A 24,090-nucleotide genomic window follows, 5' to 3' on the forward strand; every position below is an offset into this window, starting at 1 on the left:
GGTTGAGAAAGGCTTCGTGGGGGAAAGGTGCAGCTTGTACAAGGGCATGTAGCTGCCCTGCCAGGTCTCTCTGGGATGACGGTCACCATGCCAACGGAGCCCACCCAGGTGACTCGGCTGGGGACATTGGATGAGGCTGGAAGGGCTGCTGAAGGCAGGCCTTTTCACGTCCATATTTAAAAGTTGTGAGTGCTTCCAACTGGCAGATGTGCCAGCCTCCTCCTGAATTCCCCACATCAGGAGCAAGTGGCCTCAACGATGCCCCGTGGTCCCAAGGGGGCTGCTGCCAACAACTTTGCATGGCATCTGGCAACCACAGGGGCTCTGAGGCCCTGCCATCTGTCTGTGCCCACCTGTTGGGCTGTACAGGCCTGGGGTGTGCAGGCACTTGGGCCCAGGGAGGCGGTCTCAGCTGCCACTCCAACTTGTCTCTCTGCCTGTCTGTTCATCTGTCTGTTCATACCCCTGATGAACTGAGGACAAAGGCAGAGATGGGCAGACACGGGTCCTGCCGTCCTCTGCCCATCTGTGTGGCTCAGTGATTGAGCATCCACCTATGAACCAGGAGGTTACAGCTCGATTCCTGATCAGGGCACATATCCGGGTTGCAGGCTGGATCCCAGTGTGGGGCATGCAGGAGGCAGCCAGTCAATGATTAATGATTCTCTCTCATCATTGATGTTTCTCTCTCTCTCTCTCTCTCTCTCTCTCTCTCCCCTTCTTTCTGAAATCAATAATTTTTTTTTTTTTAAGAGAAGGCTCCTCTGAAGAGGAGGCATCAAGCACCAGGAATTTACACCCAGAGAAGCCACAAGCTGAGACTGGGTGAGGCTGTGGCAGGCCAAGGCCCAGGGAGGTCTGGCCAGTTTCAGGCTTGGAATGAAGGCCCAGAGAGAGCGAGCGGCTGGCTCAGAGGCACACAGCAGGCCGGAGGCAGTGCTGGGCTAGATGCTTTGGGCTCAGGATGAGGTTCCTCTGCCCGACCCTTCCCCCACCACCCTGCCTGGCCCTTGGCTGTAAACACAGAGAGAACAAGTTCCGTTTCTCGGGAAATATTTATCTCGGGCCGTGTGGGGAGCGTGTGCTGGCCTCTGCGTGTCCTTCCTGCGGGCTGACCTGGGGCAGGAGGTGAGGGGCTTGGCAGCTGTTGGGGGCAATCCGTGGGGCCCTGAAGGCAGGCAGGAAGGGCGTGCCCCGAGGCTCCTGCTGCCAGAACCGGAATGCTGGCCTGGAGGAGAGGAGCGCGCTGATAGGAGAGAAATGGATTTCTCTCCAAATCCCACGACGTAACCTCCTTTCTCGTGTTCCTATCTTCATCCTTGTCAGCCCTGCGCTTCGGGTTCCTGCTCCGAGCCTTTGCTCCCGTCTGGTGCCCCTACCTGGGATGTCTTTTCTTCTTCCTCGTATTTCCAGCTCTCAGCTGGCTTCCTCTGGGAAGCCTTCCCTAACGCTCTAACCCCTTAACCCTTTGTCCTTCCCTGTCCACTGTCTGTCCCCCTCCTCTGGCTCCCAGCAGCTTCAGGCGGAGCCCCTAGACCAGCTAAGGTCTTGTCCCAAGCTAGTCAGACAATAAGAAGAAGCTAGTCAGCTTCTTCCAAGCTGCCCACAGGTGCCCCTCCTGGGAAACCCAGGCCTGGCCGCTCTGGGCGTGGGGCAGTGGGCTGAGACAGGGGACTGGATGGGGGAAATCCCATGGGTCTAGCCAGAATGACGGGGCAGAGGGGCCCAGGGCTCCTGCTGGGCCAGCTCTGGGCTTGGGCCGTGTGTCCCAGGCTGGGCCAGGCTTGACGGGGGCCCTGACAACAGGAAATCCTTAGAGGAACAAGCAGTGGCTGAGGACTTTGAGCACAACAACAGGAAACAACCTTGCCATGGGCAGCAGCTCTGGCGACTACCCTGTGGGGTTGGGGAGAGGGGAGCTGGTGGGACCAGAGTGATGGCGAGGTGACACCGATGGTGGGGCAGTGGGCGCTCTTCTGAGTGTGTGACACGGAGCTTGTGCCATGTGATAGCAAATGTGACCTCCATCATGGGATACTGAGTGGAGAGTGGGTGAGTCACTGAGTGTGACACTGGGGGTGGGCACTGAGTGGTAGTGATGCCACGTGTAACACCACTTGTGGAAGACTGTGAGACAGTGGATGTGTCACCGAGTGTATGACATGGTGATCCTGTGTGACTCTGTGTTGCTGAGAGATAGCAAGTGTGTGACCCTGAGGGTGTGACATCATGAGGATCAAATATGTAAACGTGGATGAAGGACACTGTGCAATAGTAGGTGTGGTCCTGAGTTTGTGGTCCGCGTGTCTGACACTGAATTGTGAAGCTGAGTGTGTGCCCCAAGCATAGGCTAGAGCAGTGATGGCGAACCTATGACACGCGTGTCAGAGGTGACACGCGAACTCATTTTTTTGGTTGATTTTTCTTTGTTAAATGGCATTTAAATATATAAAATAAATATCAAAAATGTAAGTCTTTGTTTTACTATGGTTGCAAAGATCAAAAAATTTCTATATTGTGACACGGCACCAGAGTTACGTTAGGGTTTTTCAAAATGCTGGCACGCCGAGCTCAAGGTTCACCATCACTGGGCTAGAGTGAGGCTGTGTGCAGCGAGGGTGTGACATGGTGGGATCAGGGCGTGTAATGTGTGTGTGATGGTTGTGATGATGTGAAATGTGAGCACTGTGTGTGACGCTGTCATGGGAAGACCCCGGTGAGTTCAGGCAGGGGTGTGATACTGTTCAGTTTATGATTTTGAAGGATTGCTCAGGATGCAGAGTGTGTGGGGGAGGAGTTGGAAGGGCTGAGAGGAGGTGGCCAGACAAGTTGGAGGCTACTGCAGCCCAGGCAGTGGAGCCTGGACTAAGGGGAGGGAGAGGAGTTGGAGAGAGATGGATGGGCTCTGGAGATATTCGGAAGGTAGAAACGATAGAACTTGCTGATGAGCGAGAGGAAGAGCCAGAGGGAAAATGGAGGATGGCTCCCAGGTTTCTCACTTGAAGAACCAAGTGATGGGTGGAGGAGATGTTACTGAGATGGTGAAGACTGGGGGAGGGCCAGGATCAGTGAGACGGGAGAGAGCAAGGAGGCAGAAATGGAGAGTCCTGTTTTGGACATAAGCCAAACACGCAGGTGAAGATGTCCAGTGGGCGGCAGAGGCCAGGCGGGGGATATATTTGGGAGTTGGCAGCCATAGCTGGTTTATTAAACCATGGATCTGACCCAGGCAGAGGTGAGGACGGAGCCCTAAGCCCTGAGCCCTGCCTACTCCAGCATCTAGAGGCCGGGAGGTATGAAGGAGCAGCAAAGAGACAGAGTAGGCGTGGCCAGGGAGGCGAAGGCGCGGTCAGGACTAAGGAGGGGCGGGGTTCAAGGTGGGAGGATGCTGCTGCCCTGTGGTAAGGTGGGGATGGGGAGGCTGTGGGGCTGGGCCGGTGCACCAATCCGCCTGACAAGAACTGTCAGTGACAAGGTGGGGCCAGAAGCCAGATGGCCTGGGCAGATGGCACAAGCGAAGTGAAGACAGAGTGTAGTCAGCCCTTTGAAGCGTTGGGTGGTGAAGGGATGCAGAGAAGGGGGGTGGACGCTGGAAAGAGGTGTGAGGTCAAGGGAGAGTGAATTTTTTTTTTTATTATGGACTATTTTTAACACAATAATAGTGGGAATAATACAATCAACTTGCCACATGCCCGTCACCCAAATCGAACAGTTATAAAGATTTGAGTACATTTAGTTCATCTATCCCTCCTTCCTCTTTCTTTCCTAAAGTACTTTATTTAAAATGTTTAAGTTGTGGTAAAATGTACATAACCTAAAAATTACCGTCATAACCATTTCTAAGCGAATGGTTCAGTCGTGTTAAATGTGCTCACATTGACGTGTAACCAGTCTCATCCTGCAAAACAAAACTTACCCCATTAAAAACTCCCCTCTCCCCACCGCTGGCCACCACCATTCTACTTCCTCAGACAGTATTTGTCCTTTTGTGACTGGCTTATTTCACTTGGCGTAATGCCGTCAAGGTTCATCCACGTTGTCGCCTGTGTCAGAATTTCCTTCATTTTTGAGGCTTAATAATATTCTATTGTATATATAGGGTGTCCCAAAAATGTATATGCACTTTAACAGCTGATAACTCACTTAATATTCACTCCTTCTCAGGTTTAACTGAATTGAAATAATGGGTGAAGCCAGACTAAGCTTTGGACAAAGAAAATTTACCCTAAAGTGCCACTAGACTTCTTTTTTATGGGGACACATAAAAGATAAAGGTTACGGTACAAAACCGGCAACAGTCGATAAATTGAAGGCACACAAATAGAGAATGAAATGATGCTTGATGTTTGCGATCCCATTGCTTCGAGTCATCAGCAGTGCCTGGACCAGAACGGTCATCAGTTTGAAAACAGGCATTGACCAAAAAAATTACTCATTTCTGTAGATTCTTTTAAATTTTGAAAATGAACTGGATGTGGGTAAACACTGATTTTATAATCATTCAAAGCGTGTACACACTTCTGGGACACCCTGTATGCACCACATTCTGTTTATCCGTTCGTCCATTCGTGAGCAGGGGAGTTGCTCCCACCTTTGGGCTGTTGCGTATTATGCTGCTATGAACATAGATGTGCAAATATCTCTTCAAGATTATGCCTTCAATTCTTTCAGATAGATATTTCCAGAAGTGGAATTGCTGGATCCCAGGGTGATTTTATTTAAAATGTTTGAGGAACACCATGCCGGTTCTGACAGCAGCGGTACCCGTTTACATTCCCATCAGTGGTGTGCCGTGGGGTTTCCGTGTCTCCACATCCTCGGCAGCACTTGTTATTTTCTGGTTTTTATTTTTGATGGCAGCCATCCTAATGGGTGTGGGGTGGCCCCTCATAGTGGTTTTGATTTGCATTTCCCCGATGATTAGTGATGTTAAGCATCTTCCGCACGTGCTTCTCGGGCATTTGTATATATCTTCTTTAGAAAAATGTCCATGCAAGTCCTTGCCCCATTTTTAAACTGGGCTGTTTGTTTTATGGATGAGTTGTAGAGCTTTTAAAAAACGTATTCTGACTGTTAACCCTGTATCACATAAAAGGTTTGCAAATATTTCCTCCCACTTCATAGTTTGCTTTGCTGAAGTATTTTAAAGTAAATCCCAGACATCATGTCATTCCATCAAAGATGGATTTTATTAGGGTCAGAAGGTCCTGAATGACACTGAAATGTGACCGTGCAACTCAGAGCCAGCTCGGAACTGAGTGTATGGTGCAGTGTGAGGGGACTCTGTGGGCTTTGGGAACATGGTGTGTGACTGGGGATCGGGCACCCTGAGTGAGGGTGGGAGTGACGGTCTCGCTGTGTGAGGCCTGTACTCGGTGATGTGTGACATGTGGACACTGTGGGGGACTATGGGACATGACACAGGAAGGTGACAGCAATCGTGTCCCTGGGTGCCGTCCTGGGGGGATGGGTGGGACACAGAGTGGGACAGTGTATGGGAGTGTATGTGGATGTGCCGTAGGTGACGTGTGTGTGTGTGTGTGTGTGTGTGTGTGTGTGTGTGTGTGAGATCCATGTTGGACTAGCCCCAGCCGCAGCTGCTGACCATCAGGGGGAGGACAGACAGCACGGAGTGGACAAGGACAACTGCCTGGTGGGGACAGAAATGGTGCCTGGGTCCAAGCTGGAGCGAGGCCCCCTCCTTCCTCTGAACTCCATGGGAAGGTCTCCTGGAGGCAGGACGGTCATTCAGGGAGCAGGTCAGTGGGAGGCCGTGGGTACCGGGGAACAGCAAGGGCGGGGGTGTCAGACAGCCCTGTCTGGCTCTGACAGTTAGCAATCGTTTTGTCTTTGAGCCCCAATTCCCTCAAGTGGAAAATGGGGCTGTTGGGAGGATTATATGAAATAGTGCTTTTAAATGAACAGCACCCGGCGCTAAGCACATGCTCAGTGGTCCCTGGAGGAGCACCGTTCCTCACATCCCTCGGCCCAGGCACCTGGAGTGAGGGGAGCGAGTGGGTGTGCAGAGGGGTCACTGAATGACTGATAGCGTATTCTCCTGTGCCCACAACCCTTTTGTCCCTGCTCACACTGTCAGCACCTCCCCCCTCGCTCCCACACCCTCCCCTCCAGGCTCCTGCTGTCTTCACCCACTGTCAGCCTCCAGCCCAGGCTCCTGCAGCCTCATTCAATTAGGCCGATGCAATTTACTGAAGAAAAAACCCATAATTTGGTTAATCACACCACTAGGGGATCTGGCCAGGCTGGGGAGGAGGGGTGGGTCCTAACAGCTGAGGGCACAGGTCTCGATGTGCCTGTCTCTCAGGACCCCACCCACTCCCTTTGGACTCCATTTAGGAGCCAACAGAGTTCAAAGCTTGGGTCTCCCCAGCTCCAACTACAGAGAGAGGTTTTGAAACAGCTGGGACTGACCAGGGTCACTTGTGCCCTGGGAGGGTCCCTGGTCTTTCCTATGCCTCAGTCTCCCCATCTGACAATGGGTCAGGGGAGGAGGGGGTCTCTGAACCTCCAGCCAGCCCAGCTGGACTTTGCAGCCCAGGTCTGCTCAGCCCCTCTCATGGCTTCAGGAAGGCCTTCCTTCTCTTGGGCTTTGGGGATCGAGGGGTAGAGCATGGTTCGGAGGGGGTGTGTGTCCTCAGAGCCTCATCTGGAACATGTCCACCCAATGCCAGTGTCAGGGACCCTGTAGACCTGGGCTGCACACCTGGATGGGGCAGGGAGAATGAGCTGCTGATTCTTGGTCACCTGAGGGCCGTTGCTTCTAACCTGGAAGGTTGTACCTTGCACAGGGGCTCCCACAGAGGTGGGCGGCACTGACACCCAGCCCGCTTCCCCCACCACCAGTCCTCACCCCTGAGGGCTGCATTTGCCCAGGGGGTTGAGCTCACCTCTTTCTAACTTGCTCAGAGGTGGCCTAGTCCCCTGCTGGGAGCCAGCTTAGGCAGGACTTGTGTGGTTCTGGTTCGTCTTCTCGGCAGTGCTGGGAGAAGGCACCATTTTCTAGATGAGGAAACTCAGCCCAAGAAGGTTAAAGACTCGTCCAGTGCCACGCAGGTGACGTGTGCAGAGGTAACGGGGGAACCTGGGGAAGGAGAGTCAGACCCGCCACGTGCACGGATGCCAACACTCTCAGCCATGCACTCAGTCACTTATTTGGAGTCAAAACCAGCCACGGGTCCACACCCTCCCTCAGACAACTACACACTCACGGGGCACACCCAGGCTCACATAGACACGGACACAGGCTGTAACAGTCACAGCACACGCAGACGGCTCATGCGCAGATGTGGACACAGGGGTGCTCACACATTTACACTCACACACATTCTCGTACAGAATCCCAGACCCACGTGCTTCCACACAGACATTCTCCTAGTGGCTCAAGGGACATAGTCTGCTTGGTCACATGATGGCCCTAGGGACATGCTTTCTGGACGACTAACGGGCAGGCCACACATGTGCTTACGTCTCCAGCAAAGCAGGAGCTCCCATGGAGTGAGAGAAAAGGTCAGTTCTGATGAGTGCATCAGTTTCGATGAGAGCACCCGGAATTTGGCAATCAAAAGAAGTCATACAAAAGCGATTTTAATTTTCAGTTCCAAGACAAAACTTATACAAGGTCTGTGGGGGCATCGTCATGGTTTTGGGCTGTGTTTCGGGTTTCTATAGGATTTGCACAGCTTCACAGGCACAACAATCGCACGAGATCTCCTGGGCTCACGTGTTTACCCAGCCCTGAGGGGTGTGTGTGTGTGTGTGTGTGTGTGTGTGTGTGTGTGTGTGTGTGTGTGGCTTGCTCCGTGGCTCCCGGATCCTGGGATGTGAGGAGAGAGTAGGGAGAAGTTCCAGAGACTCCGGATGTTTGTTCTCTGGCTTCCTGGGCCCTCCAAAGGCAAATAACTTTGGATGCCAGGCTGCTTGCCGGGGTGGGGTGGGCGGGGTGGTGGGTTGTGTGAGGAGCCTGCCCCTGCCTCTGAGCCCTGCTGATGGGGACCCCGCATAAGGATGCAGCAAGACCGAGGTCCATGGCCAGCTCCGGTGGGCTCGCGGGCCCTCCACCTCCCCTCTCCGTGGCTCAGTGCCCCCATCTAGAGAATGGGGGCAAGGAGGAGGTGGGACTGGATGGGCTCTCCTCTGGAGTCTGAAATTGAGAGAGACTCCAGGCCTAGGGTGCAGAAGAGAAAACCCAAGCTGAGGTGGGGAGAGGGTGGGGCCGGTAGGATCCAGATTTCAGGGCAGGGTGCAGGGCCCCAGAGCCTGCAGGTTCTTTCTACCATATCCCCTTCCCTGGGCCTCAGTGCTACCCCCTGCGCAGTGCCAGAGGCGCAGCCCTTGCTGATCTGCCCAGGAACAGTGCAGGTGGGCGAACGCTGGAGGGCAGGACCAGGGGAGCAGAATAGCATAGCAGGGACCGGGCACTGGAGCAGGTGGACTAGGGACAGTCCTGGAAGGACAGGAGGGAGAAGAGAGGACATCCCAGTGCAGGAGATGGACATGGAGGGGCCCAGGCCTGGAGGTGGGAGGGGCGAGGAGGTGCGGGGCTAAGGCTGGAGAGGTGGGAAGAGGCTCCAGCTCCGGAGCCTGGATCGCGGAGTCACAGGAACAGCAGTAGTGCTGTCCAGGTGCTTAGAGCTTTACAAACAGCTCCCAGCAAAGCCTGGGCGCTGAGGGCCTGCCCTGGGCGCAGGCGCCATGGCATTCTTATACAAGGGAGGGACACAGTCAGACCGACATTGGATTGCAGGTAGGGATGGGGGGCAACTCATAGAGGTTTCACTCTGGGGGACATCGTGGATGGGAGCCCAGAGGCAGGGGCATGCCTGAGATGAACCCTGCCCCCAGATTCCTCACGCCAACCCCCAATACAGAGGGCTATTCTTAGGAGCAACACATTCCTGCAGGGCAGGGAGCAGGAGGGTGGCCAGCACTTAGTCTAGAGGGAAAGGGTGGACCCCATTTCTTCCAGATCTGGCTTGGTCTTCAGGGACTTCCCCTCAGTGGGCGAGGGGGCAGGAGGCTATATGACCCTGGCCATGTGACCCTCCCCAGGCCCTGTCCCCAGGGTCTGTCCCTCTGCCTCTGAATTGGTTCTTGTCTATCAAAGCCTTTCTCATACTCCCCCCACTTCCCCCCGCCCAGGATTTGGGGAACAGCTGAGCTGGGCCAGGCCCTGAAGATAGAGCCAAATACAGTCATGGGACCGAGCAGTGAGGCAGTGGGAGAGACACATGACACAGAAGAACAGACAGCAAGAGGGACAGACATGGAGAATCCAGGGAGACTGAGAGACAGAAACAGAGACGGGGACAGCCAAGCTCATCAAGACCTTTCCCCAGGGCACACACTACCTGGCAGCCCCCCTGCCCTGCCCCTGCCTCATTCCTTGCACACCCTTGGGGACAGGGAGCTCACCCTTCCCTTCAGCTTAGGCTTGTCTTTTGTGGTATGACTGACTCAGAGCAAGCTTACATCTGCCTCCTTGTGACTGCCCGCTGTGCCTAACTGCCCACATGGACCCCTGGTCTAGGACGATAGAGGCATCAGGTGCAAGATGAGTGGGACAGCAGGGATGAAGGGATGCTGGTGGTGTGCCCTGGGAGGCACAGTGGCATGGAGGAGAGTGTGGGCAGTGGGGATGGAGGCACTACTGCCTCTGTCGTGTGGAGGCAGCTGAAGGTGGGGAGGGTGCAGGAGGAGCCCTGAGCCTGTCCTGGTCCGCTTGATCTGAGGTCTGCCTCTTGGGCCGTTTCCCCCTCCCCTCACCCAGTTCTGCCCACTCTGGCTGCTCCCTTATCCCCTCCTTTCCTGACCTCAGCCCTGTGCTGGGGACTGAGGGATCCCAGTGAGCCAGGCCTTCAGAGATCTGAGTGCTCAATTCCTTCCTTCCTTCTCTCCCCACCTTCTTTCCCCTTCCCATCCCTCATCCACCCCCAAACCTGGGACAATCAGGAGGCCATTTTGGAGGAGACAGAAGCTAAGCAGAAGCTGAGACCGGCTTAGAGAGGATGAACCTGGGAGGAACTAGTTGTGACTCCTAGAGGGGACCAGGTCATTAAGGTGGGGACACTGGGGTGGGGGGGCGGCGCCAGGACTGGGCTCAGGTGTATTCTACAGTGCACGTGTCTCCAGTGTGGCTCGGAGGCTGGAGACGCGGCCCTGTTGGAGTAACAACTGAAGCTGGAGTCTGCGAAGGGTGGGAGGAGGGAGGAGGAGTGGTGAGGGGAGGGGAAGTAAAGGAGGAAGGAGAGGAAGAGAAAGATAGGGGGAAGGGAGGCCCTTCCACATGCCCTGGTCCCAAGCGGTGCCCGCTGTCCCACCAGATGGCCCCAGTGTCGTATCTCACGCTCTCCCCTCAGCACCTCCTCTGGGACCTTCCCTGAGAAGGCTCCCTCCTGCACTTGCTGCCAGAGAACTCTCCTCTCTCACCCTTAACCTCCTCACCTAGAAAATGGGTTGGTCAAGCAGGCACCTACCTGCCAGCATTTGTGGCGGGATTAGAGGTAGTGCCTGGACCTGGGTCTTAAATTGTGGCCTCTGGGCCAGCAGCACCCACATCATCTACGAATGTTTTGGAAATGGGAATTCTTGGCCTCATCCCAGACTCACTGCACCGGAAACTCTGGAGGTGGAGCCTGGCAATCTGCATGGCAACAAGCCCTCAGAGGATTCACATTCAAGTGTGAGAACCACCGGTGGGCACTGCTAGCCACAGTAGGTGCTTGAGAACGCTGCCTTCCCTTTCCCAAAGCCATGCCAGCAGGGCACTGACATTTGAGCTTGTCCAGCTGTGGCCTGGGTCTCTCTCCTTCTGGTTCCTTCAGATCCAGTCACAGAGGGTCACCAAGCCTCTCTCCTCCATTCTCCTGCTGCTGGCCCAGCTCAGCCTTGTTGAGGGGAGGCCTGGAGCTGTAAGATCTTAGTTCTCCTGGGCAGCTCTTCTCTGAGTATTTAAGGCACCATGTCTGTTAGCTAGCTCCTTGGGCAGGTGGCAGACGTGGGTGGTGGTGGGGTTGGGGGGAGTGGCTGCCTCTCCCACTTCCTTGTAGAGTCTCCAAGTACAGGGCTAGGCATGCTGTGATGGCTTTGAGAGTCACAGCATAACCTTGGGTGCTCAGGCCCAGGCTGGGGTCTGAGGCCCAGCCAAAGGGGGCTACGCTGGCCTGGGTCCCAGGGGGCCTCCTTTGGGGGAGTTCTGCCAGTCACCCTGATGGGAGCATCTGGGCTTGCTAGAGCCAGGCACGTGCTGGACATAGAGACAGATTTCTCCTTTGTCTTTTAAGACTGTTCTTTGGAGGATAAGAGATTGTGTATATTGCCCACCAGAACAGAAGGCAGGAAGCAAAAGAGTGTAGATGGCATCTGCCTTGGCACCCCTGGTTTCTCCCAATGGGGCTGACTTTCTGGGGTTCCCCCATTCTGTGGATGCTCATCTTGGGTCAGGTAGTTTCTCCCCAAGTCCTCAAGGTGACTACTTGGAGGTTTGGGGAAGGAGTGGGCGGGACCGGAGTGGGCAGGAGAGAGATGGCAGGAGAAGCCATGAGAGGAGCCAGGATCTGGAGGTGGGAAAAGACATCGAGACTCTTGGAGATGAGACAGGAGAGCAGCCTGTGGAAGAGATGGATGTGGCCCGAGGGAGGGAGAGATTCCCTCAGAGAGACTGGAGAGATCAAGTCTGAGAGAGAGAAGAGAGAGACACAGCCCAGAGGGAAGGAAAGAGGATGAGAAAGGGAGAGGGGCTCAAGGTCCTGGAGGGTCTTGAAGGAGCCCCTCTCCTCAGAGGACACCAAAGCCCGGCACACAGGGAACCTCACATGAGCAGAGTGGGAAGAACCAGTATGTCTGGCCCGTCCCACCAACACAACTTGTCTTGGAAGGTATTGAACTGCTGGGTTTGCTGTGACTTTGGTGTTTTATTTCTTCTAGGCCACCATGAGGGGCACTGTGAGCTTCCTTCCAGAGGTGTGTGTGTGGCGGAGGGGGTGGGGGGGTGGGGGGGTTAGTTTTAGGCTGCAGGGAGAGCAGGAAGTAGTTTATGGAGCCGGAAAAGCCATAGAAACTCACAGAGACAAGACAGCAGAGCAGGCTGTGACAGTGGTACTGACCCTCAAGAAGGGCATTAGTCCCTTATGCCATCAGAAGGCATAAGGCCGAGGTCTTTGGCTTCATATAATCCTAGGCATTAAGGAGTTAGAAGTAATTTAGTCCAGACCTTCTCCACGCCCAGGCGAGTGCAGAAATGCTGATCCAGCCCCAACGCTGGCCCCAGAGAAACGGACTCGTCCGGAACAGAACAGGTTCCCTGTCTCAGTACCTGGGGTGGGAGACTAGTGAGTGGGAGTGGCACTGTCTACGGTGCTGAGTGGCCCTGCCTCCAACCACAGAGCTACCGGTAGGGCTGGGGAAAGCAGGGAGTCTCCACCCACCCATCCACCCTCTGTCTGTCCATCCATCCACCTGCATTGAATTGAAACACAAAACCATAGAACTATATGTTGCAGAGCCGGAAGGACTCATGTTTACTAACGAGGAAACCGAGGCTCAGAAGACCCTGGCTGATCGGCCACACAGAGCTTCTGTAGTCCATCTGGGGCAGGACTGGAAATCGCTGCTTTTTTTCTATGCACCACAAATTCTCCCCTGTGGTCTTGGAAATTGCCTGGTTGTTATGCTGACATTTATATAGATGTTGGTTCAAAAAAGCTTCGAAGGCAGGAAATGTGACCTCCTTCACCCCACCCGAGCCTGGGCTGTGCCCACACGTGTGTGAATGCATGCGTGCACATGCCTAAGTGCCTATTTGTATATATGGTTGCGTTTCTATTCGTGTGTGCATGTTTGTGTGAGGTGTGTGCATATATGTTGGGCAGTGGTGTGTGCATGGCGACATGTATGTGTTTGACATGTGTAGATGTGCATGAGAGCAGGGATGGCTCTATTTGAGCTTCCCTTTCCTCTTCCTTTTAAGATTGCTGGGCTTCTAGCCCTCGACTTGAGCCTTGTCAGCCCCCCAACCCCGTGCCTCCCATTGGGGGATTCCCCCACTTCCATGCCCCACTGATTCTCTCCTCCCCTCACTGGGCAGCGCCCTGCTCTCCGTGCCCCACCTCATGGAATTTGAGTTATTTCCCCCTTGAGTTGATGCAGTGGGGGTGATGCTGCTTTGAGATCTGTGGAAGGTTCAAGGAGGAGCAAGCCTTTGAGGGCAAGGTTGAGTGGCCCTTCCCAGCCACGTTCCTGCACCCAACACCCTCCAGTCCTGGGGTGGGCAGGACAGGGCAGGGCCAGGAAGTGGATGGACAGAAGGATGCCAGGCAGAGAGCCCCAGATCATCGGCCTGTCTGCATCCAACCCAGTCTGGCTGGATGTGACACCCTCTCCCTGCTGCTGCCCCAACTCTCCTGAAGTTTCCTATCTCATTCTCCCATCCTTGCCATTATCCTGCCCTTAGCCTGAGGAGTCACAGAAAACTGACCAACCAGAACAAAGGCCAAACAAGCACCCACCAACTCCAGTAAAAGACAGGTCAGGGCATCCCCCAATCCAAATAAAGGACAGGCCCAAGAGCCCACCAATGAGAACACAGGACAGACTATTCTCTGTAAGCCCCCTGAGGAGGAACTGGGGGGCAGGTGCAGAACAGAGCCTGGAGAGCTAGAGACTTGGATTCTGGACTTGGCTCTGCCTTGACCGGCTGGCTGACCACAGAAGGGGCCTTGCTTCTCTTTGAGCCTCAGTTTCCTCATCTGTCAAATGGGGACACTTAGCTGTCCCAAGCCTGTGGCTTTGAAAAATTCCCCCTACATCAGTGCCTATATTCCATTCCCTTGGCCCTTCTCCAACTTCCACAGCCACATATCCAACTGCAGGGCAGGGCTCCTCAGCGCTCACCTTGCCCACCCCCGTCTCCAGCCGGGAGCAGACCTAAGCCAGCACCATCTTCTAGGACCCTCTGTTGGGAACCACTCTGAGGAGCCTGGGTTTGCAGATGCTACTTCAGGATTATATGAGGCATCAGCTCTTCCTCCCCTCGATAGTCTGCAGAATTGACCCCTAAAGGCCACCATAGCCTGCCTGTATATGATGCGAGCAGGTGTTTTGAGCCCTGGCCCTGTGAATCTGTGGGAAATAGTTGCCTCCATGTGAGCCCGCGCGTGTACCAGGAGGGAGTCTGAAGGCACGCTGGGGTGTTTCTGCGAGGGCATGAGGGCCTGTGGCTGTGCTGCCGGGCGTGCATGGTGCTGAGGGTGCGTGCCTTGTGATGAGGAACGCCGAAGGACAGTTGATTCGGTCTGGGAGGTGTACTGTTTGGAGCAGCAGCTTCTGTTGTCCAAGGGCAGAGACATATCTCTATGACCAAAATGCGTCTTCATCCTTGAGCAGTAGCAGGGATCAAAGGGAGGCTGGGAGTTGGGGAAAGCAATGCCAAGTGAGCATGCGGGAAGAAAGCCCATTGCACCCCCTTCCTGGGAACACAGGACCGGGAGGGAGGAGAGCAGGGAGGAAACTGAAGCCAAGAAGATACAAGGGTGAAGTCTGGAGCTGAAGTCTGGGCCCCAGTGCAGGACTACTCTGTGTAGCCTCTCTGAAAAAACGGGCAATTAGCCCATTGTTGCATAGCCTCAGGGATGGGGAGCTCACTCCCCCCTCCCTCCTGGTGGCCTCTGCCTATGTAGTATGGCTCTGCCTGGAAGAAGGTCCTTCGTCCCATTGGACCAAGGGCAGCCTCCTGCGAAATCTTATGGATCTCCAGGCCGTCCCTGGGGCCACAGAGGCCAGCCCCCTGCCCAGGAGAGCCTGAGAGATTGGAGTTGAAGACTGAGACCCCTGAGTCTGCTCTGCCTTAGGCTGGGTAACCCAGGTTCTCTAGTCTTAGTCATATGAAGGCCTTGGTTTCCAGTTCCCTCCTTACTCTGAGTCTCATCTTGTCCTTAACCTGAGGCACAGTGCACTGGGGTGGTCTGATCAGACGATAGGAGTAGGATAATTGTCATCTTCTCTATTGAGGTTAAATCTTTATCAATATCGCCTGCGGGTTCAGCATTTTAATTTATTACCAGCCACACTCATGCTATGGGCTCATGCTGAGATTGTGGTCCACTAAGACCCTCAACCTCATATCATTTTCACATGAACAGGGGCCAAGCCATGTCTCTCCTTTAGATACTCACTTTGCCTTTTTTTTTTAAAATATATATATTTTCTTGATTTTTTACAGAGAGGAAGGGAGAGGGATAGAGAGTTAGAAACATCAATGAGAGAGAAACATCGATCAGCTGCCTCCTGCACACTCCCTACTGGGTATGTGCCCGCAACCAAGGTCCATGCCCTTGACTGGAATCGAACCTGGGACCTTTGAGTCTGCAGGCCGATGCTCTATCCACTGAGCCAAACCACTGAGGGCTCACTTTGCTTTTTGAACACAGACCCAGCCATCCAAAGGGAAGACATCAGAAAAAATTTCCAAGGACTAGCGGGGAGGGCATGGCTGAGTGAACAGAATGAGTCATAACCCTGCCTTGGCCTTGGATCCTGGTTCTGTTACCTTTCTCTTTGATCGCCTAGGCTCCAGCCAAGTTAATAGAGTGAGAAGCAGGGACCTTTCTGGTTTCTGTTCCGGCTCTCCAAGGACAATGCCTCTTCCTGGGACCGGAACGCTGTGAGGCAGTCAAGGCTGACTTTTCCTTCTGTCTTTCGAGGGGCTGACCCCGCGGTGTTTCTTCCCCCTTGTGGGCTCATGCATCCCTTGAGCTCTTGGTACTCCTAACCTCACCCCTCCCTCGGTTGAAAAATGAGACCACCTTCCTTTTGGGGAAAGTGAGTAGGACCCAGATTCTGCAGATATTTAGCTGAGCACCTACTCTGTGTGGATAATCTGGAAGGCACCTTTTGGGGCTCAGTTTCATTTTATCTTCATATCAAGGGGGAGATAGCCTCAGTTGCCCCCAGTGTATAGATAGAAGACTGAGGCTCAGTGAGCTGACCAAAGCACGCACCGCTAATAAATAGTGGATCTAGGATTCAAATTTGGGTGGGTTTTTTGTTTGTTTGCTTGCTTGCTTGGTTGCTTGTTTTAATGTGGAGGCTTGTGCTTTCCCTACTAGGCCGGAGTTGTCCTTGCTAAAGGGCAAGAGACCTGAGATTTAGTCTAAACTTACCTCTTGACTCACTGTGAGTTCTTTGCTAGGTCCATGGTCCTGCTCTGAGCACCCGGTTTTCCCATCTGGAAGATGAGTGGACTTGGACATTCAAGGGCCTGAAGACTTGTTGTGTTCTGAGGCCCTAAGATCCTGGATCCCAGTGTCTGGGAGCCTTTGGCTCTGCCTGGCAAAGGCCCTCACTGCCCTTTCTTCTCTTCCAGGATGCCTTGCTGAGCCTGGGCTCTGTCATCGACATCGTGGGCTTGCGCAGGGCTGTCAAGGAGGCCCTCTCCGCTGTGCTCCCTGGAGTGGTAGGTACCTGGCTTCACATTCCCCCTGCCCCCCAAACCTTTGCCCAGCATCTTGCTGCACCTCACACAGGGTCAAGAAAGAAGGAAGAGGCCCTAGCTGGTTTGGCTCAGAGGATAGAGTGTCAGCCCAAGGACTGAAGGGTCCCGGGTTCTATTCCGGTCAGGGGCACATGCCTTGGTTGCAGGCTCAATTCCCAGACCCGGTTGGGATGCGTACGGAAGGCAACCAATGGGTGTGTCTCTCTCACTTCGATGTTTCTCTCGCTCTGTCTCTCACCCTCCCTTCCACTCTCTTAAAAACCAATGGAAAAAATAACCTCAGGTGAGGATTTAAGAGGACTCTCATGGGGAAGTGAAGGGTTTGGTTGAGTGTTTGGAGAGGGCTTCCTGGAGGAGGAGGGCTGAAGCTAAACCCTAAAGGATGAACTTACATAGCGATCCTGGAATGTTGGAGACAGAAGGCGCCTTGAGCTTAGCTGAAAAGATCACGTCTCAGATAATGGAAGGTATTCACCCAGGTCGGATAGCAGGTAGGACACAGTGGCAGCAGGTGGGCTTTGGAATACGTGCAGCAGGAGGAGTTGAGGGCAGACATGCAGAACTTCCTAGATGCTAGGTCTGGGAGGTGCTGGAATGGGGCTCAGCCTTGATGAATGATCTGTGCCCAGTTAAAGTGACCTCCAGAAAGGAGGGAGGTTGCCAGGGCCCGTAGTCACCTGGTCACCATGGTTGCCCGAGCCCAGAGTGTCTTGGTGAGGAAACTTTGACCCTCTTCAACGGCCCCAGGCCACGCCCCAACCTGGCCCCGATGGTCACTGTCCCTCCTTTGGGCAGTAGGATGGATAAACTGGCCCTCAGGACCCAAAGCAGCAGAGTCTCAGTTGCGCCAGATAGAGGGAAGGCAGCAGAGGACTGTCAATCCGGAGGGGGAGGTCTGACCCAGCCTAAGGGGCACGGAAGACTTCCTGGAGGAGGAGATGCCTAAATTGAGTCCCCATAGCCTGGAATGAAGACTCTACTCTAGATACCAGCCAAGGGCCACCTCTGCTGCAGGAAATGCGGGTAATTCAGAAGGTGACCCACCCCAGGGCCAGTTGTGTCTGAATCTGCTTGATGGATAAACCACCTAAGGCCCAGAGAGGCAGGTGCTTCCCCCTAGGTCACACAGCATGACAGGGACACATGGGGCTTGGCACCTAAGCACCCCCATTCTCTCTCCTCAGCTCTGCCTTCTCAGAACCTCCTAGAAGTTCAGAGCCCAGGAGGAGGGCTGAACAGTGAGCTTTACTGAGCATGAAATTGTCAGGAAGTGGGTGGTGTGTTGGCACTCAAAAATAAATCCTCCCTGAGAAGGATGGGACTGAGGCAACATCTGGCCTGGGGTGGAGACACATCTGGAAAGGAGGGGGTGGGGAGGCTGGCAAGTCAGCATCCACAAGGCTGCCTGGCCCCTCTGTGGCCATTGAGGCTGTCCAGGGAGGGGGAGGAAGGGGTGACTGGCCAGACCTTCACAGGCAGGGTGCCTAGTTATGCCCACATAGATGCCCAGCACTGGGTGCTGGGAAGACAGCTGTGATCCAGGTGACTAGGTTCCTGGAACAGTAGGTAATGTCTACTTTGCTTCATCCAAGAGGCCTGTTTGAGCTAGGGAAGCCCTGGCTTTGTCTGGATAGCACGGAAGGGCTCAGCCTTCCAAGAGTGGATGGGGGAGATCGAAGGTCTACTCTGCCTCCAGACTGGAGGGGGGGGGCGGGGGGGCGTGTTCCACCTCCGTTCCTCTCCCCCTCCCCCAGTAAGGACAGCCGCTAGCACCTGGCTCCCTCATCAGCACCCATTGTGGCAGGCAGCCCCGAATGCAGATGGTGCTGATGTGTCTGGAACTGTTCCTTTCTTCTCTTCAATAAACTCAGCTAATTTTAACCCAGAGGCTGAGAGTGAGGGTGTGGGAGGCAGAGGGACAACCGGAAACGAAGTGAGGAGCTGTCCTCTCTGCCTCCCCACCCTGGACCATCCACCCCTCTCTCTGCCAGGGAAGGACGCTCTGTGTGACTCTGGGTGCTGTGGGGTCTCAGTCTCTTAGGGACAAATCACACAGGCCCCGCCTAGGCTGCTAAGAGCCAGGTGACAATATGGCCTGCAGTAGGAGGCGTGGGTGGCCTCATTCCCACTGACGTCTTCATCCCTGAACTCCCCGCCTGGACCCTCACCCAGGAGGCCAAGGGGGCTCCAGGCCTTGCCTATGTCTGCCCCTCCCACTCCCTTCAGGCCTTATCATCCCCAGCCCACACCATACTGTGTCTGGCGTGGGTTCTCTGGAAGGAGGATAAGCTATCTCCTGGGGGTTGGGAGAGGGTCAGGGCTGGCTAGGGGCAGCCAAAGGCAACAAGAGTGACTGGCAGGATTATGGGCTCATAGTCATGAAAGGCAACTGTTTTTACTAAGGACTTCACGCTTACTGAAGGTGGGCCTTCAACACCTAGCTCTAATGTCACCTCCTCCAGGAGCCCTCCCTGATACCAACAGCAGAGAAGGGAGGTCCCCATTCTGCCACTGAGAAAACAATGCCCCTCGGGATACTTAGCTGAGCACATGCATGCCCCCTCACTGGGGCAGGGGCTCTGCTGGACACACTGGCCTCTCCGGGCCTCCCTCGTCATGCAGTGTGGGCAGTGGAGATGCTCTAGAAGGCTGTGCTGAGTGGGAGTTGGTTGTAGATCCCTAAGAGCAGCCAGTCCCACCTGGGGAGAATGTGGATTTTTGCATGTGGGTCAGTGAAGGCAATTGATTTTTCCAAGACTGATACTGAGGCTGAGGCTGCTCTGGGCCCTTGGACTGGGCAATTTTTGAGCAGAGCTTTGATCTCACTCTGGGAAGTGATCATTACAAAATACAAACCTGCTCCTGTCTCTCAGGGCTCACCCCACAGCCCTCCACCTGGCAGCAGCCCCTGGCATCCACTTCCAGCTTGGTTTACAGGCCCTTCCAGCTCAGCCCCTGCTGACCCCCAGCCCACCTCCTGTGCCCCTACCCTCACTGTCTGTTCCATAAATGCTCAGTACTTTCACACCTACATACCTGCCACTCAGCCCAGAAGCCACTCTTCTGTGCTTCTCCCACTCCCTGAATGAGTCTAATTTCCATACCAGTTACAGCATTAAGGTCACTTCCTCCAGGAAGCCCTCCCAGCTTGGATCACAGTGTGTGGTTTCTTGTAGAGTTGTTTATGTCTCTGAGGTAAGAGGGAAGCTTCCGGGACATTCTGAGCCCCTCCTGCAGTAAGGCTCTGAGTGGACACAGAGTTATTGTTTGCTGAGGCTGGAGTCACAGCAAGGAAACATGCCAGGTGTGTGTGGGGAGGGTTGCCTGCCCTTCAGCCCTTCAGACTCCCTCCCTACACCTTGGATTTAGGGTGATAGGTAAGAAAAGCCAGCAGGGTCATAGAGCGCTGCCTGTTCAGAACCCCTTCCAAGAGGAGACAGTGAAATGGTAAGTTCATAAGGGAGTCTTTCCACACTGACTACATGTTAGAATTACCTGGTGAGTAAACCCATCAGATGCTTGAGCCCACTCCCAGAGGGTCCCTGACCCTGGTACCTGGAACTGTGTACAGGCTGGAAGTGGGAAGCTGGGAGGGCCTCTCCAAGGTCTCATGAGTGTCTTCTGTTTTAGGAAACAGTCTACACCTACCTTCTGGACAGGGAGTCCCGGCTGGTGTGTGAGGACCCTCCCCATGAGCTGCCCCAGGAGGGAAAAGTCCGGTGAGCTATCCTCCATCCTGTTGCTTTCCCTCATGGCCAAGAATCTCAGGGCTGAGCACCTTTCAAAGTCCTCTGGTCTGACCCTCCCCATCTGACCTTGACCTCAGCTTCCCAGCCCCTCCTGAGTGGACACAGGTGCGGTTCCTTGGCTGGGTCGCTGACTCCAGCAGAGAGGGGAGAAGCAATGTCTCCTTTTGTGTCGGTTCGAGGAATGGATGACACTGGGAAAGTGCCAACTGGTAGGTTTTCTCCCAGAAAGCTCTGGCAAATTGCTGCGGCTTCCTCAGAGCCGAGTCCCAGAATGTCAGGGCTACAGTTTGTCATTTAGAACCCGGCAGGCTAGGAAAACTGCCTGAAGGTTCTCACACTCACAGAACCACAGCATCACAGAGTTTGGAGCCACGGAGTGCTGGACCTGCAGGAGTGCGCGGGCATCTGAGAACAGAGCTCACGGGCCCTGTCCTGCAGTGGGTCCTGGAGCCCACCTGCCTGGGTTTGAATCCCAGCTCCCCATGTACTAGCTGAACAACCTAAGGCAAGACACTCAACCTCTCTGTGCCTCGGGTCTTCTTGTTTGTGAAATGGTGATAATAATAGCACTTACCTCATAGGGTTGTTGGGAGGACTAAATGAGTTTAACACATTTGTAAAGCACTTAAAGCTGTATGAACGATAAATGCCTGGTTGTGTTTTCATTATGACAGAATGCTGGAATCACTGACTTCGGGAACGTGGGCTTGGTGCCCGGTGGTCCCCTGACACCTCTGAGCCTATTGAATTCAGCCTCCTTATTTTCCGGACGGGCAAACATCGTGAGATGTGCCCAACGCCACATACCTAGTGGGAGGCAGAGAGCCAGGCCTGGGACATGGTCTCTTGGCTACTGGCCATTCAGGGAACAATGAGGGGAAGTAGAACTTGTCAGATGAGAAAGTGTTGACAGGCAGGATTGCGGGTCCAGAGGAGGGCAGGGCACGGAGGATGTGCTCACTGACTTCAAGCACCCCAGGGCCATCAAGGGCCAGGGAGCCCTGGGTCGGGATTGGGTGGCTGAGTGAGCACATGGGGCGGGGGACAGGCATGTTACTAGAAGGCAGCGCTTCACTCCGTGGGGGAGAGCTTTTCCAGCAGGCCGGGAGGTCCAGAGCTGTGGCTTTTTCAGGTAGTAGCTGAGGCTGGCACGATACTCACCTTTCGCAGGTGCCACGGGAAGACTTGCTCTTTGGGGATGCTGGAGGTCCTCAGGCTGGGCTTGCTGGTGGTCCTGGCACTTGGAACCCTGGATTCCAGGATGCTGGTCTCTCCCTTAGCTCTCCCCTATGGAAGGGGCTGCTGTTTCTCCAATACCCCAGGGCTTTCCCACCTCCTGCTCTCCCATTCCACTTCCCCTGAGCGTGAGGCTCTGGCAGTGCCCAGTGCAGGGGGTGGCCTCCCGGGTGGGTGGCAGTCTCCCCTTCAGCATTTCCTGACAACTCCTCCCAAGGGCTGGGAGAACCAAGCCAGCCATGCCCCTCTCTGGCCTCTACTGGCCCAGCTGTAAGATGGCAGGACAGGGACTGGAAGATCTCTGGCATCTCAAGAAGAAAAAATGCTATAATGTCCTCTTTTCTCCTCTGAGCCAGCACCCTCACCCCTAATTCTCAAGAACTTTGCTTAATATGAGCTTGCACTATCCAGGAAGTCTCTTCAGGGCAGCAAAGAAGGCTTTCCTGGGAGAGGGGCACAGCAGGTGGAAGGAGCATCCTGCAGGCTTCACTCTGCCCCTCCTGAGGCTGCAGACACTCCCCTCAGACGTTCTGCTGCTGGGGATGGGGTCTGCAGTCCCGGCATCTCAGAGGGGGCTCAGGTCCTTTCATCCCCCAACCCCCAGCCACTGCAGACTCCGTGAAGCCTTTGGGAAAGGTCAAAAAAAAAAAAAAGAGAGAGAGATAAGACTGAACGTTTCAATTAGCCCAGAGTTCAGGGGAGAGGGAGAGGCCAGTGTCTGCTGGGAGACAGGGCTCAGAAATCCCAGGAGCCCCAGGAGGTAAGGTGGGTGAGGGGTGACGGGAGAGGGGCATCTCTTAGGACTTGGAGATCAAAGTTCATTCAGGCTGGCGAAGACTGGGGTGAAATCTGCACTCTACCCCCCGTCTGGTGGTGAGCCCGCATCCTCCCCTACTAGGGCTGATACATAGGTATGTGGAGGAGTCAGACTGGGATGGGGTCAGACAGGCCTGTGCTGTCATAATGCCCAGCACATAGTAGGAGCTCAGGGATTGCTGGTGGCCTTCCAGCCCCATGTCCCAATACATGTACTTAGTGGGTGATCTTGAGAAAATTACTTCCCTCTGGCCTCAGTCTTTTTCTAGAAAGTGGGTGGGGTTGGTTACAGGGTACTTCCAGGGGCGATCTGTGGCACTGGCCCCAACAGGAGGCTGAGGCGTCTGCCCCGGCCGAGGTGGAGCCTGAGGCTCTGGCAGTGCCCAGTGCAGGGGGTGCTCCTCCAGGAAACCCTGGAGGGCTGGCAAACAGCAGCAGGTGTGACGTGGAGGCGGATCATAAAGCGATAAGGCCAAGAGGAAAGGCAGAGAATGTACTAAGGGCAGTGTGGGGAGGCAGGGAGGAGATGGGCCACGGGGCAGTGAGAGGGTCACCAGCTACCCAGCCCCTCCTGCCAGTGCCCCTGAAACTGGACAACCAATGAGTCCGGGCTGCCTGTCAATTCAGCAGAGACAGGGTTGAATCACATATGAGCGTTTATTCTAATGTCGGCAGGATGGGAGGGCAGCAGGTCATCCGTGAAAATATTTTCTACCCGCCTCCACCCCCCAATAAGCCAGCTGCTTATATTGGGCAGAAGGACAAAGATTACAAAGGGAAGCGGGCAAAAGGAATTATAGGCATGGGGCAGTAGGCGAAAGGAATAAGAATGGGTATAATGGTTACAGGTTACAGGCAAGCGCCTTGCCACGGTAATAGGCAGTTCTCAGATAAGGAGAATGGACCTCCTTCTCATTCCCAGTTTAACTCCCATGTCCCAGGCTGTAAACCCTCAGCCAGGTTAGAATGTGCTTTCTCTAATCAGAACAGAAATCACGGTTAACAGAGCATGATTACTATTTCTGACCCAACACCCCTACCACTCCTGGGGCTTGCAGGCGCCCGGTGCACCCTATCCTCCCAGTGTGTTCTGGGTTCCCTGCCCGCCCCTCCACGTCATGCTTGCTGTGCTCCCTCCTTCTCTGCAAAGTCCCACCTGCCGTCTCCATCTGGACCAGCCCGCCTTTCACTTCTCTTCCAGGCCCCAGACGGAGGCCCTCTAGGACAGCGGTTCTCAACCTGCGGGTCGCGACCCCTTTGGGGGTCGAACGACCCTTTCACAGAGGTCGCCTAAGACCATCGGAAAACACATATATAATTACATATTGTTTTTGTGATTAATCACTATGCTTTAATTATGTTCAATTTGTAACCATGAAAATACATCCTGCATATCAGATATTTACATTACAATTCATAACAGTAGCAAAATTACAGTTATGAAGTAGCAACGAAAATAATTTTATGGTTGGGGTCACCACAACATGAGGAACTGTATTAAAGGGTTGTGGCATTAGGGAGGTTGAGAACCACTGCTCTAGGAGGTCTGCTCCATGTTCCCTGGCACCAAGGAAGATCCAATTTTCAGAAAAGGTGTCTGGGCCGTAGTGGTTCTGTCCACAAGCAGGACCGTGGGCTGGGAGTGGGGAGATCTGGGATCCTAGACAACATGGCTGCAGTTACAATCTCGTGCACCCTCCCTGGGCCTCAGTCTGACTTCCCTGACATGAGAGGATCAAACATTGGCATCTGAGGGCAGGCCCAGCCCTGGATTCCAAGGGC

General features: G+C 54.5%; 1 protein-coding gene across 5 annotated transcripts in view; it reads left to right on the forward strand.

Annotated features, from left to right (window-relative positions):
• The window catches only part of PDE2A (phosphodiesterase 2A), a 62,124-nt gene that overhangs the window by 14,803 nt on the left and 23,231 nt on the right, over nt 1-24,090 (forward strand). For 3 of the 5 annotated variants that reach the window (XM_059708549.1, XM_059708550.1, XM_059708548.1), the window contains 2 exons: nt 16,379-16,468; nt 20,138-20,226. In XM_059708549.1, coding sequence (XP_059564532.1) covers nt 16,379-16,468; nt 20,138-20,226 — 179 coding nt within the window. Of the gene's footprint in view, nt 1-11,934; nt 11,980-16,378; nt 16,469-20,137; nt 20,227-24,090 lie in introns of those variants that run through there. The other 2 variants (XM_059708551.1, XM_059708552.1) reach the window with 2 other exon arrangements.

The sequence above is a fragment of the Myotis daubentonii genome, chromosome 9 (assembly GCF_963259705.1).
Source record: "Myotis daubentonii chromosome 9, mMyoDau2.1, whole genome shotgun sequence".
Taxonomy (NCBI): Eukaryota; Metazoa; Chordata; class Mammalia; order Chiroptera; family Vespertilionidae; genus Myotis; species Myotis daubentonii.